Source organism: Musa acuminata, chromosome BXJ3-10 (genome assembly GCF_036884655.1).
Source record: "Musa acuminata AAA Group cultivar baxijiao chromosome BXJ3-10, Cavendish_Baxijiao_AAA, whole genome shotgun sequence".
Classification (NCBI taxonomy): Eukaryota; Viridiplantae; Streptophyta; class Magnoliopsida; order Zingiberales; family Musaceae; genus Musa; species Musa acuminata.
Genome location: NC_088358.1, coordinates 9,409,595 through 9,431,763, shown reverse-complemented (window position 1 = coordinate 9,431,763; position 22,169 = coordinate 9,409,595). Strand labels below are relative to the sequence as shown.

At 38.8% G+C, this 22,169-nt stretch overlaps 1 protein-coding gene across 2 annotated transcripts in view; it reads right to left on the bottom strand.

The window, feature by feature from the left end:
• LOC104000087 (anaphase-promoting complex subunit 4) overlaps positions 1-22,169 on the bottom strand; it is a 70,758-nt gene that overhangs the window by 37,666 nt on the left and 10,923 nt on the right. For both annotated transcript variants that reach the window (XM_009422029.3, XM_065170165.1), the window contains 4 exons: positions 5,260-5,343; positions 2,640-2,879; positions 1,068-1,148; positions 625-818 (listed from right to left, as the gene is read on the bottom strand). In XM_009422029.3, the coding sequence (XP_009420304.2) occupies positions 625-818; positions 1,068-1,148; positions 2,640-2,879; positions 5,260-5,343 (599 nt within the window). The remainder of the gene's footprint in view (positions 1-624; positions 819-1,067; positions 1,149-2,639; positions 2,880-5,259; positions 5,344-22,169) is intronic.

Sequence of the window (22,169 nt, the reverse complement as noted above, 5' to 3'; positions counted from 1 at the left end):
CTTGGTTTACCCAGGCGCTCGCCCGAAGCGCCCAGCGCCTGGGCTCGGGCGAGCGCCCAGGCGGCGCCTGTTTGAAGCGCGCCGCCTGGGACATTAGCGAGGCGCTCGGGCCTCGCCTCGCCTCGCCCGAGCGCCTAGGCGAGCGCCCGAGCGCCTTTTGCAATCACTGTAGGGCTGTACCATATATTGGATGGTATAGGCCCTATGTCAACCTGTACTAGACGATACAAGCCTTGTATCGAGCATACTAGGCCATACAGGTCTTGATTGGATGATATGGGCCCTGTACCACGCTTACCATCCAGATTACCCGGAACCGTGTACTGATAAGTTGTCGGACTAGTAAATACCCCTCATACCATACCTGCCGGTATTGCAAACCTTGGTGAAGAGTACCAAAAAGTCAAAAACATAATCCATTACAATCAAGAAAGTTTGATTTGGCTAAAAAAATACAAATAAATTAGTCCAGAAACCCTCAGGAAAATTTCATATCCAAGCATTATTAAGATCAATCACAAAAAATACTGCCTTCATGTAAAATTTCAAAAATAGAAAAGGAACAATCAAACATCAAGCTTCAGGTACATATACTAAAAAAAAAATACTCTATTTACCATTTACCTGTCAAGAAATATAGATGTATTAAGAAGAAGACAATGCAATCCAACTGAAGAATCCCCAGTATGTGAAAACTTCTGGACCTCAGCATATTCTTCATCCTTCTGTACATTCTTGCCTTTTGGCTTCACAAGGTTTTCCTCGAGCTCCCCAAAGCTCAGAACAACTAGCTGAGACAGATCTTTTGATAATGCCAACTGACAAAAAGACCCATGGATGTCATAAAATGCATCTAAAAAAGCCCCTAGAACAACTGAGACAGATTTCTTTCAATAAAGCTAATTAATGTTTTATTAAACCAACTGGTGAAAAAGGCCCATGGATAAATCAAGCTATAAAAATGCATCTAAAAAGTAATTGCAACGAACGAGCCTCATGTTTTCGTCGCACTAAGCTAGAAGCATTCCTCGGAGAACATTGAGTACCAAACAAGAATAATAGAGTACCTGGTGTATAGAAGCATTTAGAAGCTGGAATGTAGCTGTCTTGTCTAGAAATGGAGCACAAAGAGACAGCTTGTGAATGTTCTGATATAAAATGGAATCAGTCAGGAAGCAAGCTATATCCACAAATAAGTTCAGGTATTTCAAACAAAAAAGCAATGTTACATACAAGCTCTGTATGGGCAGAATCTTGGTAGCTATAGAACTAAATGGTGACCAACTTATACCAATATATGAGAATCTAATTTCATCATAACTTGTTACAAAACGCAGATCTTGCCCTAAATATTGCACAAACAGCAAAATATAACTTCCAAGTAGCTCAGGTATAAACTAAATAGTACATTAGTAGGACCAGATCTAGATTAGTAGATCCCCATTCCCAACAGAAAAGGATCAACAGTATTATGCAAAAATAGACACTGAATAGTAAATTTTGGATGGACACTATTCAATAAGCAACTGCAGCTAAAAATGATCATATTAAACAGCAATATTCATATTCGTTGGAAATTATTACTTTTGTGGAAGAGAAAAAGCAATCCAAAGGTAACTCTTAAAATAAGTTTCTTTTGTTTAAAATCAAATTCTTAACTGATTATGATATCCCCACACTCTTATATGCCATACAAACTCCCACATCATTCTCTCAGGTTGGTGATAACTTTCTTAGATATCCAATTACAGGTCATTGGAGGTGCATGAATGATAACATAAACCAATCATCATGCTCCTTGTAAAAGCTTTGATCATTAATGCTTTCTTTAAATTTTAAAGGGAAGTTTCTCAAAAGAACATAAGTTAATTTCAAATCAAGCCCTAATGCCCAATACATTCCTGGTCGTTTTTTCATTTTTGGCACTTCAACCAAACCAAAGTACTAAAGGACAGTTCACTCAGTTCAAACACAAAAGGCCATCGGATCTGCTTTTGTCAAAGGTTCTTGGCACTCGATAGTTTAACCCAACAATAAAGCCAAAAAGGTGAATAAATCAAGGAAAATACTCCAAGGCATTACTATGATACTGATCAGATTGTGAACCCATGATAGATAGCCTTTGCCTAATTCCATGAATCTCAACTGTCTCAACAAACACATCATTAGACAAGATAATTAGACTTTAACTGTTTAAGCATACACCAAGCTCATTATTACTTTAACTTTTAAAAACTTGAGGTTCTCAGTATTAAGTAGATTAATTGGTTGCTGAATATTCAATTGATGTGATGAAAATATCTAAAAAACACCTGGTGAGTCCCTAACTACAGGAACTATGCCTCAAACATATTTACTCAGCTAAATGTACAGGTACATACCTACTTAAAAGGGATTCCAAAATGGAGATAGCACATGCATAGAGAGAAAAAGAGGGCTTATGAAGCTGAACCAATTATACAGCTTCTTGAATGGCAAAACATATACTAGATCAAGAAGAATAATACAATCTAAAATATGCATGAATGTGATGAACTAAGATTTCAGCACCAATGGATTTCTTTTGTGTAAGCTCCATATTTTACAAAAGAACTTATACATTAACGACTTTTGCTGTAAATTTTGGAATAATAACTCACAATTTTTCCTATTGGAAAAATTCCAAAAATACTGAAGCAAATGCAACCATCTTTATCTCCGCTAGACAGCATGTTAAAATGTTGCCTTGGAGAAGTGGATAACTCATGAAAGGTATCTTCAAGGTCATCCATAAAACCAGCATCTCCAGCATTCAGTCCAGGCATCCGAGGAACTCTTGGAGCAGGAGGGAAGAAACGCCTAGTACGATCTTCATAAACAAAAGCACTATCTATCTCACCCTGTATACAGAAAATAGTTGAACAGTAACTTTACACCCAATACTGGATAAACAAATTTGAAGAGTCACAACCATAGTAAGATCAATCTAACATAATCACAAAAAATCATATACCTGAAAGTTGTGATACAAATAGTTTTGTCTTAAGGATCAATCTAACATGACTAAAACCATGTACACGAAAGTTGTCATGCAAATCTAAGTAATAGCACAGGTAGCATCCTAAAACAAGCAATAAGCCCATAGAACTTATTCTATCAATCATGGAGATCTTATTGGTGAGAACTTGTCTGATCAGCAGGGAATGATCCTTTACACAAGGAAACAAACAGTTAAAGAAACCAAGTATACATCAATTTGAAATGTTTTCTTAAATTTAGATCTCAATTCTAAAAAAAATTTACCACATTGCTACAAGCAAATACTTTGCTTGACATTTGATCATCTTTATCATGAGACAATAAGCATGCTTTGAAAATCAGGACGAGCATTATCTCATTCCCATTTTCTTTCAATAATTATCCTTAGGTTTAGTCATCCCATTGATCTCACCAATCTCTGTTAGTTTTCATTCATTCTTGTGGTTCTCAATAGTCAAGCCAATTTACCAGTCAGATCCAGCAGATCCAAATTAATTACCAGCCAATTCCTCCAATACCAACTAATCTCCAACTTATGATGGCTTATTTGGATTATTAATAAAAGAATTCCACGAACAAAGTAGACCAGTCTGGCCAACACAAGTGATAGAAAAGTGAACTGACGAACTAAATCGAAAAAGAAAACCTACCAAACCGAAAAAAACTAGATAACTGACTCAATCAAATCAGTTCTAAATGTATTTTGGTTTTTCTAGGTTTCAATCGGCTCAATTTAATCTTCCAGAAAATGTGGGTTCACCAAACCATTGAACACAGTTCTTAAGCCTAGAGGAAACCTATCTATCTCTCTTTCTCAACCTTATTATTTATACCTCTCTCAAGGAATAAACGGTTGCTTTTCTCTCCATGTCCCTTTATTAGTGAACCCCTAAACCCAAAACCCACCTCTCATGTCCCTCATCCCAACTGTTCTAACACTCTCCTCCAATCCCTACCCTGACCTCAAGGCCAGGGAGGTCAGTGATTCAGATTCTCAAAGGCATAATAATGGTGCAAATAGACCAGATAACGGTCAACACACCTACAAACTAAGTCCTAGCTGGACTTAACCAAATTCTATCCAGGTCATCAGATTAGACACGTAATCCATGTCTTCGTATACGATGACTCAAGTCAATCCAACTGAGAGGGAGAGACTAAGAGCAAGAGTGAGAGGAAGAGGAACTAGACATTTCTAGTGAATTAGGCCAACTGAGAGGAAGAGTCTAAGAAAGTGAGAATCAGACAAAGCGAGAAAAGAGAGACAAGGAGACATTTCGAGTGGTGAAATTGTGTGGGCAGCAGGTGGGAGAGCCTAAGAGTGAGAGAGACAATAAAGCGAAGCCAAAGGGGGACTGTAGAAAAAGAAACTCAACTTGGAGAGAGAAAAAGGGAAGGCACATACATAGATAGACGAACTCCAACCAACTGCAATGGAGCCCCACTTTTGTGTTACGAACATCATCACAAACTCACAATTGCAAATAGAAATAAAGTTGAGGTGATTAGGGATTAAGATTGGAAATGTTTTTTACGTTTTAGAATATATAAATATGTTATGAATAATATAATCATAATCATAATATTGGATATGGAACAAAACTGGATTGACTTTGAATCATCTGCAGTCTGATTATAATTGGATTGGATTACACCTGAACCGGTTTATCATGTGACTCCAATTCATATCTAAATTTTTAATTGGATTAGGTCAAATTCAATCCATTAACCACCTCCTCTCCCTCCCTCTCCTCCTTTCTCATAGTGCAATGGTGATCAAAGCACTTGTAAAGCTTGCTGACGGCACCAATAATGAACCGAGTGTAAGACTGTAAGTCTTGGTGCAACAATATAGTTGCCTCTTTGCAGCCTAGTTGATTAAAAGTTCAAGACATGGAAACAACCTCTCTGCTTGTACGTAGAAGGTATACATTTTTATTCTCCACCGGATCCAAGCTTAGAAGAACAAGAAACTTTTCATGTTCTCGAACTCTCATCCCTGCTTTTTACTACCATTTGACATTAATTTTAATTTCACCTCAAAGAAATCAGCTGAGAGATATGCCTGAATGAAACAATCTTAAGGGTCTGAATGGAGGATGACCAAATTATTTTCAACTAATGGCACTAGGTAGTAACACCTTTTCTGCAATTTTAAACACCTGGCTATGTTGGTTCCATGATAGCCTCCGATGACATTATCCAACAATAACTTCTCAACAAGGGAAGTAGAGGACATACCTTTACAATGTGTGCTTCTTCTTCCCAGTTCAAACAGATGACAGCCACAGAATGTGACTTAATGCTCTTTAATAACTTCCCATTCTGAAGATGAACAACAAATAACCTTTAGTTCACTAGCATAGCCACTGTCTTATCAAACAAAATGATAGCAACTAATTCAATAAGTACTACCAGCATCTAAAAAAAACACAAGGCAAAGGAAATCAATAGGTGAAAACATAATGGTATAAGTGCAAATAATAAGAGCAAGAAACTATACTTTAAAATGTCATAACCAAGAATATTCAAGAGACGGAGCAATCAAGAAACAAGGATTTACATAAATAAAACCTAGGTAACATATGCAATTAAGAAGTTATTGGTCATGAAAATAATCAGACTACTACAAGTTTAACCAAGGTTTGTAATTTTGTACCGTACCGGAGTTTCGAGTTCAGCTCGGTACGATACGGTACGAGTATACCGAGCGGTATGCTCTGGCGTATTGCTCGGTATATATATATATAATAAAAGTTAAAAAAATAAAAGTTAAAATATAAAAAAGGGGCGACGTCGCTTAGTTTCTTCTCCCCGCGTGGGGAGAAGAAAACCTCGAAGCCTCGGCGACGTCGCCGAGGTTTCTTATCCCCATGCTAAGGCTTCTTCTGCCCGCGCGGATTAGAAGTCACCGACGACACCGAGGTCTCCCCGCGAAGCCCCGATGAAATCGTCGAGGTTTCTTCTCCCCACAGCGAGGCTTTTCTTCCCCGCGCGGATTAGGAGAAGTCACCGAAGACGCCGAGGCCTTGTCACCTCAAACGAAGAGGAGGCGACATCTCATCTATTGCGTCCGGCAAGGGAGGGCGACGACGGGTCGGGATCATCGAGGGAGAGCGACGTCGGGTCTCCAGGTTCTCCCTCTTCTTCCTTTTCCCTCGACTAATACCGCCCGGTAGCAGGCTATCACGCACTTAGTTGGTTTTGCCTAAGTCGTACGGCACCCTCTCGTGTCCGTCCACAAAGGCCAACCTCCCCGAAACCTCCTATGATCCCTTAGGACCCACAAAAGAGAAAACGGGTTAGAGAAAGCGTCTCACTCAAGATCCACAAGCAATCATTTCAGTAAACACTTCATAGCCAATGCAAATTACACAAACTTCACAAGTTTTGAATAGTCGCACAACAAAGGACATGATTATGAAATAACTTATAAAAAGAGGAAAGAGAATGTTATTGTAGATGCGCTTTCATGGCTACCCGAGCTAGCTAAATTTTCGACCGTTTCACTTTCGACAAGCTACTTCCTTGAGGATATTAAGAGGGAATGGCAGGAAGATCCTGAGACTAGTAAGATCATAAGAAAATTGGAGGAAACACCAAGCTCCGTGGCTCATTACAATTGGGACTCAAAAGAATTGCGCTATACAGGACGCATTGTGCTTGTGTCAAATTCTACTTACATAAAGACCATCCTTCAAGAGATGCATTCCACACCTGCGGTCGGGCACTCCGGGTTCCTTAGGTCCAATAAGAGAATTAAGCAAAATTTTTATTGGGTAAGGATGAAAAATATTATTGCTAAATTTGTGGCACAATGTGATGTATGTCACGATATAAAGGCAAGACAGTGGCAAGTCCCGGAAAGCTACAACCTTTGCCCGTCTCGGACTCAATATGGACTGATATATCAATGGACTTCATCGAAAAGCTTCCCTCATAACAAGGAAAAGGTACAATTTTTGTCGTAGTGGATCGCCTTACAAAGTATGCTCACTTTTGCGTTGTTCGTAATCCCTACACTACTTCTAGTATTGCTTGAATCTTTATGAAGAATACTGTAAAATTACATAAGATGCCGAGATCTATTGTAAGTGATCATGATAGGATCTTCACAAGCAGATTTTGGACAAAGTTATTCTAGATGCAATACACTAAATTGAAAATGAGTACGGCATATCACCCAAAAACCAATGGTCAGACTGAAGTGATGAACAGGTGCTTGGAGACATACCTCAGATGCATCACCAGTGATCGACCAAAAGAGTGGACAAAGTGGCTTCTCTAGACCGAGTGGTGGTATAATACAACTTATTATTCATACATAGGTATGGCCGACCTCCCCTTGTGATCCCAAAATATGTGTTGGGCACCTCTAAAGTAGAACAAGTAGACAGGGAACTACAGGACAGAGACAAAATCTGTGAAGCAAACATCAATCCCAAAATAAGAGAATTTTCAGTAGGAGATTGGGTCTTCCTACGGCTCCAGCCATACAAGCCAACATCAATCCAGACCAGAGTATCTATGAAGCTTTCACCTCGGTTCTATAGACCCTACCAAATTTTGAAGTGTATCGGAGCGGTAGCATACATATTGGACTTACCCGCTAGCTCCCGAATCCATCTAGTCTTCCTCCATGTGTCATGTTTAAAGCTCAAGCTGGGACAAAACAAGACAGCCCAAAGCCATCTAACAAATATGATTGCCCAAAGAAAACTCCAGACCCAGCCGATTGCCATTATTGATCGACGGATCGTGACTCGATGACGACGACCCACTATTGAAGTGCTAATACAGTGGGCGAACCAACCAACAGAAAATGCCACTTAAGAGAAATATGACGACTTGATCAAATTTTCAGAATTCATTGATTGTTAGCGTCGAGGACAAGATTGATTTGAAGAATGTCTGTTAGGACTCTAGCTAGGAGAGTCCTAACTGAGTTTCATTGAAAGGGGCATTCATGTAAAACCTACCAAGTCGACCCCTATTAAAGAGGTGAAGAGGTCGACTATGGATAGGATTAGTTTGGAGGTTGCTTCTTAGAGAAGCATTAGGAGTTGGTTAGAAGTAGGAGTCTTGAGTAGGAGTCCTATTAGGAGTCTTGAGTAGGAGTCCTAATTGAGTAAGAGTCTTGAGTAAGAGTCCTATTAGGAGTTAGGGTTTAAAAGCCCTATAAATAGTCATATATTCATCCTCTTTTAATAAGAAATAGATTAATCATTTTAATAGCGTTTGAGCAGCAACTTGGAGGATGGAACCCCTATAGAGTTCCAAGGAGACCGATCCCTTAAAGAGATCAACCCCAAACTTAGAATCTACAAGGGTTCTAATACATACATGAGTATAACATCAAACACCACATTTACAGTTTTGTCTGTGACATTCTCCCCCACTTATTCCTTCGACGTCCTCGTTGAAGCCTTTGTAGATACTGCATCTCCTCGCCTTTATTGAGTCTTCAATCTTCTGCTCCTGTTGCAATACGGCTCTTGGCTCCCAACTACACTCCGTCGTTGTTTTTGAATCGTCAAACTTTGATCCACCATGCTGCTTCAACTCGGCAATGACTCCGACTCTGGTGTGGGGTCAGTTGAGTTATGTTGATCCTTTCTAACCCTAAAACATCTAAATAAGTACTAGTGCATGAAATAACCCTTCATGCATAGGGAATTTCGAAATTAAGTGTTTTACAATCAGTAACCAACTTTTTTAATGCATTCCTTGGTTATGAAGAAAAGCACCTTGAAACAGTTGTAACTTTATCTAAGGAATATGCTCATGAGCTGTCATATTTGAGTGGGCTGAGTTGAAAACTATAAGAAAACATTGTGGGTTAAAAAAAATATCATAGTATCAGTAAGGTCCATATGAGCAGATTATAGCAAATTAGGCAATCTCGTGTCAACCTCCTTAGCCCCTTTCATGACCAAGCACTCTCCCTCCAAGAGAACAAGGGATCGATGATTCACAAAAGTCCCGCCTCTGCGGTATCATCGCGCTGTCATGCCTATGGCCCTACTATCTGTTGCCTCGCATCTGCGTCCCTTTCTTCACGATCAGTAGATCTGCCTCTGTAGCACTGTGGCACTCCTTCGAGTCCACCTCCATTCTAACTAATGCTTGGTTTTAGGTAGCTAAGTCCCTCTAGACTCATCGTCGCTTCCTCGCCCCTTTCGACTTCCTGCTTCAACACCTCTGTGTTCACCGAGCAGTTCCCCTTAGTCGATGGAAAGACAGACTGCAATTCTCATGCATTGCCACCGCCATCATGTTGCAGGGTTCGCACCGATTTTGTTCTCCTTAGCTTCCTTAGTAGAAACGTTCGCTTACTCAACCTTGTCCTCTGACTTGTCGGGCTCCCTTAAGCGAATATGAGGTCTGGAGCAGTCTAACTCTCCAGCCACTCCGATCATACCTCTGCATGATCAAGTCCCCTCCTACGGGACTCACTAGTACTTACATTCGAAATATTCTCTTGGTGGTACACAATCCCCAAATGCTGATGACCAAGACATTCACTAGGCTTTTATCCGATGCAAAATTCGATGCACGCACGGAAGACCCGCCTCTATGATACCATGGCATTCACTGCTTGAATCCATAGTCTTTCTTGTCGTCGTGTTGTTCACCGAAGTGGAGCTTCCAGTAACTCCCGATCATACCTCCATATGATCTAGTCCCTCGCAGGACTAGTTTTGTGTGTATCGCATTGTCACAAACTGTTCCACTATGATCCACTACACCATGTCGCCTCCTGGTGACATCTCCATTGCATTCTGATTATTGTGGGATGAACTCGGATTACGATCCCTCCATGTGTGGCCTCTGCCAACACATCGCAGGACTTCTTCCACCTTCGATTGTGTTCGCTCCACTGGCAATTGACCTTCGTCCACCCGCTCTCAAGTCACACCCAAACGAAGCACTACTCTAGGATAGTCCGTCGCTTAGTAGCTCCCGAAGTCTATTGACTTCGCTGAAATTAGTGCACCATTGTCTGGATCCTAGGCCTCTGCCCCCACCAACACAATCTCCGCTGCACACCGCTTCCTTCATAACAACTTGAATGGCAGCACTGTGGAGTATTCTTCAAGAGTACCCTCCTCCGCATCCTCTTGCCTTGTGCCAATGCCTTCTGAACCCAACTTCGCCTTCGAAAGTTGGGTCGCCTAGGTTCCTCCGTCAAATGCTTCTTCGAGATAAGTTGCATGTGCCTCGAAGCTCCCTTCGTCTTTAGCACCATGCAAGATGAGTCTACTCTATCAGAATGAAGGACCTATGGAACGACATGACCCCGCTCTTGCCTCTACAAAAGTTTATGTCTTTGACCTCTGTCCAAAGAAAGTTTCGTACCTCTGCTCCATGTATCAATAAACTGATACATACCGTGTTTCGAAAAAAAACTTGAAAAATACTAAAATTAGGTTGTATTGAGAGGCATAAGTTTCGTACTCAGTTTACTCGATAAGCTGTTGGATTGGTAATTACTGCTAGTACCATACCGTTTTGGGTGATACTACAAAACTTAACCTTAATCAATTATACCAGTGTTGATATTCGTTGTCATTAATTATGTGGAAGATTTCAAAGATCAACCACACCAATCAATACGTTCCATTTTTACTAGTTCAATTGGTGAGTAATGCACTAATCGCACAATTTCATTCAATCCAATATGTAACCAAGATACCCTTGTGCTGGCTTACTGCATCAAGCAATAAGCTAACCTCTTGTCAATTTCGATTGTACCAAAATGATAAGCCAACCACCTAGTACCAAAACCCATCTTACCCCTACCCTCGTGGAATTTTTTTTCTCATAGTTTTCCTCATTTTCTGCTACTCTGCTTCTTCTTACCATGTTGCTCACACCACCGCAACTCATTTTGTAATTTTTACTACTACTCTACCACCTCTGCCTCCTCTCTTTCCATCTCCTTGTAGTGGTTTGATCGATATTGGCTAATAAAAACCCATACTGACACAATATGTTATATGATACTAGTGTCATTTGTAACGTATCAATCGGCCCTTGATCAACATTGATACCAAACCTACATTTTCATTATTAATTATGACTTGTTCCTTAATCTTTACATTATGATCAGTAGATTGGAACCAAATGTTACACATACAATAAATGCTATTAGTAAATAAAAAGGATGTCATTTTGTTATGATAATTTTTAGCACAAATAGTTGACTTATTGGCCTATGTCACCTTTAGAACACCTCTTTCAAGAAACAGAGAATATAGACATTATATTTGATGTAACATGGATCCTATAGGCTATAAACACAATTCTCATTTAAGATTCCTAATTGTTATATAGCCAATTAAACATACTACTAAATCTGATTACTTCCCACCACATATTATCCAACAGTTGCAAACAATAACTAGTCTACATTCCCCTTGACAGGCGGAAGTCCCCAATAAGGTTTTATAATAATGCTAGGAGAATCTAGTTTGCATCTATTATAACATGTGCCTGTGGTTGCACTGCTAGAGCTCCAAACCATTAGATAGAGCTTTATCAAGATAAAACAGATCTAATGATAGACTGGTTAAACACAGCTAAAATCCAAAATGACCCACTCATACATGAGGCAGCAGATTCATCACATTCATCTAAGTTCATTTAGGAACAGATTAAATATTTATAGGACAAGGCTATTTTATAGTGCAGCTGCCAATAGCAATGTGTCACACCTCACAAAGCTAGTATTATATCAATAGTTGCAGCAAACTTACTTGTCGTACTATACTGACATAGTAACTGGTATCAGAAAAAAATCTTAATCAACAACATTTCATGAATATTTCTAGATTGATTCAATGGTGGCACAATCTATCAATATCAAATACACTAGAATTGGTATTACTTCTGGGTTCTTCAAGATATATAATATTGATTTTCAACCCATAACTTTGCAAACCAAAACCCACCTCCTCAAGTAGCATGGCGCCCACTTTGGTGTTCGTTGTCATCATGCTTATATGGTACAACTTGGATAGTGATCAAATTCAAGTACTTAGAAGTTTTGAAGTAAATATTTCTACTGTATGGGTAATACATAATTGATTATAGTAGTCCAAATAGCATCTTCTTAATCAGTCATAAAAATTCCATTTGATTAGTAGAGAATCTTAAAGTTAGGAGTTTAGTTACGTATATTAGATCATATGTCACTTCTACGATTCATACATGTGTGTGTGTGTGTATATATATATATATGTATGTATATATATATATATATATAGATGTATATATATGTATGTATGTATATATATATATATATGTATATGTATATATATATATATATGTATATGTATATATATATATACATACATATATATATGTATGTATGTATGTATATATATATATACATATACATATATATATATATATATATATGTGTGTGTGTGTGTGTGTGTGTGTGTGTGTGTATATATACACACATATATACATATAGAATATATATACATATACATATACACATATACATATACATATACACACATATATACATTCACACACACACACACACACACACACACACATATATATATATATATATATATATATTTGTGTGTATGTATATATGTGTATATTTATAAATTTATATATGTATGTATATGTATATATATATACATATATATATATATATATGTATATATATATACATATATATATATATGTATATACATATATTTATTTATTTATTTTATTTATATTTATATATATGTATACATACATACATACATACATACATACTATATATATATATATATATATCTTGACTTGAATTAAAGCTTTTTTAGAATTTTTTTTCAAATATGCTTTGTATGGCTCATAATAGGCCATAAAAAAATATTTCAATACCTTCATTCATTCATTACTAAGTCAAAAAAAATAAAATACAGAGTTTAATAGCGACTTTATGGGTTCAAAACAAGTATCATAACAGTCAGATTGATTATCAATGTTATTATCAAATCCAGATTTAATCCTGGTTAATTATGCTCTGATGGCATAAATAACTTTCCCAAAAAACAAATGTACATTGTGGATCAAAGCAAGTAACAATAAGCTATATGTTATTAAGCAACATTAAAGTCAGACAAGAGCTTGTTGCAGCATGATGACATCTCAGTTTAATTTAAAAAAGTTAGAACCTAGATTGATTCTTAGAAAATCTGTATCTTCTTTTTTTGTAATTTTGTAACTTTTGTAGCATTTGCATTATTCCTTTTGCAAATACAGTATTTGGTACTTATTTGAGTTTGGGCAAGTTATTTAAGTAAACTTCAAATTTTGTTATTGCGGTTTGGATCGGATCAACTAGTTACCTTAATTAAGTTAGCATCAGCTCCTCTAATACAGGGTATGTGAATGGCTTCTCTAATTGATTAACAGGCTGATAATATCAAGTGATAAATTTCCTATTTTGGTATGAAGGTTCCAAAAAAATGAGATCCAGTTACTAGATAAGGGGAGTACTTGCTCCTTTGACAACATAAGCTTATTTTTGGATGTCATCCATGAATCAAGTCTTGATCAGACTGATCCATCGGATAGGATTTTTAATGATCCGATAGCTGACCAGTGTGTAGATCGAGCAATTTCACTTGATTCAATCTATAAACAATCTCACCACCTAGTATCCTTACGATGGTCTTACAGAATGGTAATACCAATACTAGTGGTAACCCTACACAGCCCAGTGATTGTACCCATAATACCCCTCTGTTTTATTATTTTATTTTTTGTTCTTCTGATACTCATCCATAGACACAATTTCGCTCCTCAATCCAGCGTCTTCAAAAGCATTAGGCACTTGCCTAGGCACTAACCCGAGCAAAGTGTTCAATTTTAAAATGCAAAAAATATATACCTGTTATTTATAATTTCAAAATATATATCAAGCGAGGAAAAAAAAAGGTGTTCCTGTTATCTATCGAACAATGTTGTAATCAAATCAAATATTTAATTTAGGAATCAATTTTTATTTCCTTACTTACCATTGTAATTTAGGAAATATTAATCTTATTTCCTTGTTTACTATTGCGAATTAGGAAATGACTAAGCATTCCAAATATAATGATATCACATTTGTTACTTGTTAATATATTAAATAAAAATAATTCACATTAAATAAATACGAAAATTACGATAAATTTTCTTTAATGGAGGCTCACCTCCTATTTAAGGGGAGGGATTTCTCTCTTTCGTTCCTCACCTAGCCGAGCCCAACAGCGAGAGAAACGAGGAATTATATCCTGCTGACGAGAGGTAGGATTCCTTACCTTTCTTGAAAATAAAAGTTTTTATTTCGATTCCTTAAATGTTGAACTTCTTGTAGTATAAAAATATTCATCAATCTTTTTAATGTCAAAATATTTATTGTTGGATTAAGATATCTTATCTGAAGTTTTTAAGGGATTCTTCAATCCTCTTTAAAGGCTTCTTTGGATTTAAACACACTTCAATTATACATGTTTTATGTATTGAATACATGATATTTGATTTTTTATATTTGGATTAGGAATGTTATTTCCTCGTATTGTAATTTACTTTTATATCTTATGTGGATTAAAATATACTATGAGTAGTTCAAAAAAAATATTTATTAATTATTTAATTGCTAAAATTTTTATTGTTAGATTATAATATATTATCTGAAAATTTTTTATCCCTTTTAAGATTTAGAATTTTATTGTTTGATTAAATCATATTGAAATTATTAATGTCATATGTATTGAAAATATGATTTTTATTTTTATTGAATTAAGAATATCATTTCCTTGTATTGAAGTTTATCTTTCAATCTTATTTTTTAATTTGTTGTTATGTTTTAATATATTATTGTTAGTGAATATATGTTGTCATAACTCGATATTAATGAAATTAGATAGGAATAGGGTTAAAACACCTCACAAACCAGGCCCAACCCATAGGTTAGGCCACAACCCACTCGCTAGGCCGAGTCAGCAGACTAGGCCCAACCCGTGGGTTAGGCCCTAGCCCACAGGCTAACCCTATAACATCCCCCATTTTTGAAAATTTTATAAATGCTTGTTTGTAAATATTAGGATTAGCTAATAATTCTTTTGTATTAAATAATTTTATATTAGAAGTTTATAACTAGGGACCTAAATGTGAATATTAGAAACTTGATATGATTTATGAAAGATTCAGATTTAAGTTAAAGAAAATAAAATGATGGACATGTATCACTAGCTAACCTAAGGTTGGTGCCACCTATGTTTGCTCTAAGGATGACACATGGGCTTCTTTCATGCATGCTTGTCACCTTCCAAGCCTTGTATTATCTAAACCTAATGCAATTAAACAAGAAACTAAAGGAAAGCTTAACTAAAGGAGGAAAACTTAAGAGCTACAGCCAACGTGGGTTTGAGAAGAGAAGGGAAGAAGAAGAAGAAGAAGAAGATTTGCTTGAGGTTTTGCATCAATTCCTCACATTTGAGAATCAAACATTTGTAAGGCAAGTGTTCTAACCCCATCCTATAGAAATCCTAATCTCTGTTTTCATTTTAATTCTACATAATTCGAAAGATTTCAACTTAGCACCAAACCTTTCTTTCGTCTTGATACAAAGCCACGAATCTGTAATTTTTCGATAATCTAACCTCTATGCACTATTTCGGATTTAATTTTTAGCACGAAACTCTGATTTAGGCAAAGCCTAATCCCAACGATTTTAAAAGGCGCTCGGGCGCTCGCCTAGGCGCTCGGGCAAGGCGAGGCGAGGCCCGAGCGCCTCGCTAATCTCCCAGGCGACGCGCTTCAAATAGGCGCTCGCCCGGGCCCAGGCGCTGGGCGCTTCGGGCGACCGCCTGGGTTAACCAAGGCGACTGAACCAGGATTTTAGGTCTGGTTCGGTCCTGGTTCAGTCTATGATGATTAGTTGGTTCAATCGAACCAACTAAAACTGATATAAGTGACAACCGAACCCTAACCCTCGCCGCTGCCAATCCCGATCCCGCTGCTCGCCGCTATCGCTGCCCGCTGCTTGCCGCTCCTGCTCCCGCTCCCGCTCCTACTCCCGCTACCGCTGCTCGCAAACACTGCCGTTGTCACCGCTCGCGCCTCCCGCCGCTCGCCGTTGTCGCTTCCTCTTTTCTCAGTCAGCAGGCTCAGCACCCCTTTACACTTCCTTTTAGTATACTGTTAATATTATTAAGTTTATTTGAAATGATTAATTTTCAATACTGATAATAGATTAATAATATATTATTTTAATTTTAATACTATTATTTTTTATTTATTTGAAACTTTTTGTTAATGTGACATTGTGATTTTGTATCTTAGATTTTCTTAATTTAATAGCATATTTTTATTTAAAATTTTAAATAATTATATTTATTAATTATATTATATATTTTTATATTTTAGCGCCTCGCTTCGCTCGAGCAAGCGCCTAGCGTCTCGGGCGTTTTTGGACCTTGGCGCCTTTTGGCGCCGAGCGCTTTTTAAATCACTGCCTAATCCATTTGAAAGTAGACTCAAAGATCTTTATTTTGATACCGAGATTGAATGATTTGGAGTTTAAATACCTACTAAGACTTCTGTTTAAATTAACCCTATAGATTTTGCAAAATAGGGACTGTAACTTCTGACCTCTTGTTGTGTAACTACTTATAACTTTCTGCTGGGAACTCAAGATTCATGCAAAGTATGATTTATTGGAAATTATACTCAAAATTCTTTTTGTTCTTATCTGATTTGAAATTTTTGAAGTACAATTGAAACCTGAAACATCTATTTTCATCGACCCTGTGGACTCAATAAAACAAAGCTGATGTTTTTAGACCTTTTGCTACGAAATTATTTGTAATTCCCTGCAGTAAACTCCAATTCATGCAAAACTTAATTTACCTAAAACTAGATTGACACATCTTTCAAATGACACCTATTTTTTATGAATTGGAGCATAATTGGTTATCCAGATAATTCATACGAAGTGCCTCCCAAATTCTGCCAGAATCGAGCTTTGGTCGATTTCGGCTCTTCTTGTTTCTTCCCTTTGGAAATCGATTTCAGCATAAACCCTTACTTCAGTTGAGCTTTACATTACTGCTTTAAATTCTTGTATGCTTTTGTCCTTCAATTATTTGTATACCTGCATCTATCATGTAAAGTTCATGTTTGTATCGTAATGTTTCGTTATAGGCACATGCATTCCATTGTTCCGCATGTGTTTTCGATATTTCCCAATTTATTGTTCACAATACCCTTTTGTACTCTGGTGTTTGTGGGATTATTTGAACATTTGCCAGAAATGGTAAAGGGATTATCTGAAACTTTGCTAGAAATGATAAAGGATACGTGCTTAGAGCCCGCGATGCTCTGCCGGCCCCCTTTGGCTTCATCCAAACATGGATGGATGACGCTCCCAGACGTGGGAGTTTATGTTTGGGATTCCACTTCACCTTCTATGTGTTTGACATGATATCCAAAGCTTTGGCTGTGTTTCTATGCATGCTTTTGATAAGAATGAAATGAATGCAACGTCATGTGACATTTGAGCTTCTATTCATGTTTTATTCTTTGATATGTTCCGAAGTGTTTATATGTCTTTGTTATACCTTGAAAAATACCATATGCCATAGATATGCTCCTTATGCCAATGATATGCTCCAATTACCTTTCCTTGATTGCATAAACAAAATATGCTTCGAACGATACGACATTGTAATTTTGCATTCAAACAAAACATGCTTCTATTTCATCTTGTATCTCTACTTTGAATTTTGATTTCTTATTTGTTTGAAAACTATCCTCTTTGCTATGGATATGTTAGTCACTTGTTGAGCTTTATATGCTCACCCTGTTGCTATATAAATTTTTCAGGATAGCTTATCGCTCGCTAAAATGTGTAAATTGGGTTGAGGCAGTGGAAAGCTAGAAGGTTTTAGGGCAAATCTTTCGTACCTGATAAGTTGATGTTGTATAATTCCTTTTGTGTGTATCAACGACAAATCTAGATCGATGTATCTTGTAAATATTTGAAAAGTACCCCTCTTATCAGGATTTTAGGAATGTTAAGTTTAAATTGTGTTATGATATAAACATATGGTACATGTTGGTTTTGTGATTGTATAGATTCCCATGCTTTTGGATTTATGATGTGGTTAGGGTTTAGTTGAGTTAGCTTTGAATTTTGTGAATCATTAAGTGATATGATGGTATGATGATAAACTACACAGGTTTTATAAATTATGGATTATAGAGGTGAATTTTGACTTAATCGTGTTTTTAGTGTCATCAAATGTGTGATTGGATCCTGGATTGTTTGTTGAATTATAAAATTATCAATTTTATGTTAGGTTCACACCTTCTGAATAAGGATTAGATCCGGGGGGGCGTGACAAACCCAATCCAACCCAACATGGGCAATCATGTGCGACGCATATGACCAGTCCATGGGCCAAGGTTGGCCCAGCCTGCTGTGATGCTTGCATAGTTATGTGCAGTGCATATGACCAGTATATGGGTCAGCCCAACCTACTCTAATATAATGTAATTGTTGGATTTGAGCCCAAACGTTGATTAAACTAAACCAAACTTGATTAGCGTAGATCAATTCAAAGTGAATCCGAATTTGTTTGACTTATTTAAGTCAGTTTAACCTAAATTGAACTTGATCTAGTCCAAATTATACTAGTCTAGGGTGGTTCCAAACCAGTTAAATGAGGATTAGAAATCGGTTTAGTTAGGTTCTAGTAAATCGAGTTTAATTGGATCGATTGAACTAGGGTTCAAGTCAATTGAGAGCTAATTGGTATTATTTGATATTGACGATGTTTGAAAGAGATGATATAAATGTATTATTTCATCCTGATATAGACATGACCAATGTGATATTATGTTATTTCCCTACCGGTTGACAACTTCAGCCGAAGGAAGACACTACACACAATGGTGTAGGGTGGAGGAGGCTCGCGGTCGACGACGTAAGCCGAAGGGACGCTACAAATGGTAGCATAGGGTGAAGAAGGCTCACATTAGGGCTTCTTCCATTGGGTTCTTCATTAGTTGATTAGTTGAGAGGGAGGAGAGGGAGAAGAGTAAATCATTGATTAGTTAGTTTAGTAGAGACAACTAATTCCAATTGATTAAACCCAATCAAAGCCCAACTGAACCCATCCTTTATTTGGCTCGAGCACTCACATGGGTCGCCTAGTGTCTGGGCTAGGACGCATGCCCGAGTGGCACCTCATTGAATCGCCTCGTCCAAACTTGTTATGAGGCACTTGAGCCATGCCTCGCTTGGGCACCTAGGCGATCACTCGAGCACCTATTAAAACATTATCTCTATCAAACCACCTCTCTCTCTCTCTCTCTCTCTCCTTGTTAGTTCGCTAGATACCTATTGGGCAAGGTTTCAACTATTGGTTGGTATAGTCGGTCCAACAAGACTGGTATCAGACCATATAGTAGGTATCTCTACCAAACTGAGATATTAGTACTTTCATTACTTAACCATGTCCCTTCTTCCTCGACTCTATTATTGCTCTCCTTTTGTCCTCCTTTCTCTAGTATCTTTCCCTGCATTTCTTCCTTTTAGGATTTTTAATAATGCTGCAGCAGGTACATTATCATAGTTATCATGGTTAATTACCAAGTAATCAGGTAGCACATGGCATACACAAAATGCTTAGTGAAGACAGATCCATACTTCCACCATTTAACCATAACTTTCACATAAGAGGTTCCTCGATAAAACTAAGGGAAAAACTTATACATGACCCGCAAAGAGTTGTTTAACCAGAGTATTGCATGCATGTCAAACTTTTTAGCAAATAACAAATAACTAGACAATGATCATAGTCATACAGCAATCGATGTTTAATATAAGGTTTGACATGAATAAAACATCAGCTCACCTTGAGCCCCATGTTTCAACCAAGTATCAGTTTATCTTTTGGTGTATGGACTCATAATCAGGGTCTGCCGTATCGAGCCGTACCGCCCTGTCACGACCTTAGCTGGAATTGCCTAAGGCGTGAGGCACCCTTGCGGCCAAAACGCGAACTTAGCTTGCGTCGCCTAAGTCGCGAGTCACCCTTGTGGCAAAGACGCGAACTTAGCTTGCGTTGCCTAAGTCGCGCTTCGCCCTTGCGATATTGCTCCGCAAGGATCAGCCCACTTTGTAACCTCTCGCAGGTCCCGAAGGACCTGTAAAAGAGAAAGAGAGTCAGTTCGAAAGAACGAGCAACGGACAAGTCCCGAAGTCTCGCGAAAAGGGAAGCTTTACAAGCAATTCGACGAACACCTTATGTGCATAAGAGAAAAGAGGGAGAGGGGGAAAAACAAGGCTTTCAAGGATGAACGAACAGCTACAAGCCCACAAACAGCCGCTCACCTGATCCCGGGCGCGAAGACAAGTTCCCGTAAAGGTCACGTGCGAACTTGCGAAAGAGATCTCAACGCCCGGTATATAACCGAAGCCCCATCCAGCCCTGTGCCACCCGGGGGGTTCCTGGGGTCTGAGATGGCTGACATTTTGGTGAGCGGAGGCAGTTCTCCGCTCACCTCCCGCGGCACGCGAAAACGGAGCTGTTTTGGGCTGTTTTGGGACTGTTTTGCTCGGTTCAATGAGCAGTCGCTTTGCAACGCTGCAGCTTGTTCGAACTTACATATTTACAAGCAAAATGACCCAAAACCAAGAGAAAACATGCTGCCAAGCAGCTGTACATGCAGGTGTGAGCGACGAACGGTTCGTTGAACGGAGTTGTTGCGGGTGCGCGACGACCGTTCGTGACATTCTCCCCCACTTAAACTGTCGACGCCCTCGTCGACGCTTGTTGGTAGTTGTTGATGACTTCTTCTTCATGTCGCAGGGCGTCTTCAGGCTCCCAACTGGCTTCAGTTCGGGGAAGCTTTCACCACTTCACCAAGTACTCTGTTTGCTCAGCTCCGTTGGGTAGCTTTATCTTGCGATCCGCCAGAATGGTTTCCACTCGCTTCTTGTAGGAGGCTGTGATGGGAGGTAGCCAAGTTGGAATACTTCGGGAAGCATCTTGCGGATCCGAGTGGTAGGCTTTTAGGTTGCTGGCGTGAAGAACATTGTGAATTTTGAACCACGCCGGTAGCTGCAACTTGTAAGAAACATTGCCTACCCTGCTGATAATTGGGAAGGGCCCTTCATACTTACGCACCAATCCTTTGTGGACTCTGTTCCTGAAGAATTGGAGTGATGCTGGTTAGAGCTTTACCAACACCAAATCGCCAACTTTGAACTCTTGTGATCGCCTTCCCAAGTCTGCCCACTTCTTCATCCGTTTTGCCGCCTTCTCCAAGTAAGCCCGCGCAATATCTGCATTTCGATGCCACTCCTTTGCGAAATGATAGGCTGATGGACTACTCCCAGTATACCCAATTGCCATGGTGTGCGGAGTCGACGGTTGTTGTCCTGTGATAATCTCGAAGGGGCTCTTGTTGGATGCAGAGCTCCGCTGCAAGTTGTAGGAGAATTGGGCAATGTCCAACAGCTTCACCCAATCTCGTTGATTGGCACTCACGTAGTGCTGGAGGTATTGCTCCAAGAGCGAGTTTATTCTTTCAGTCTGACCATCCGTCTGGGGGTGGAGGCTTGTAGAGAAGTATAACTTTGACCCCAACAATTTGAATAGCTCGGTCCAGAATCGTCCCAGGAACCGAGCGTCTCGATCACTAATGATATTGTGCGGGACTCCCCAATACTTCACTACATCCTTCATCATCAGCCTGGCCGCCTCCTCTGCTGAACAGTGTAGGGGTGCAGCGATGAAAGTTGCATACTTTGAAAACCGATCGACCACCACGAGTATCGATCCAAGTCCCCCTACAGGCGGTAAGCTTGATATGAAGTCTAAGGAAATGCTCTCCCACGGCCTTTCTGGTACGGGCAACGGCTCCAAAAGTCCCACCGGCTTCCGCTGCTCCACCTTGTCTTGTTGGCAAGTAAGGCATGTTCGAACATATTCCTCCACATCAGTCCCCATCTTCGGCCAGTAGAAGGCCCTCTCCACGAGAGCCAACGTTTTGTGAATACCTGGGTGCCCAGCCCAAAGGGAATCGTGACACTCTTTTAAAAGTTCACGCCTTAAATTGTCCACTCGGGGAACATAAACCCT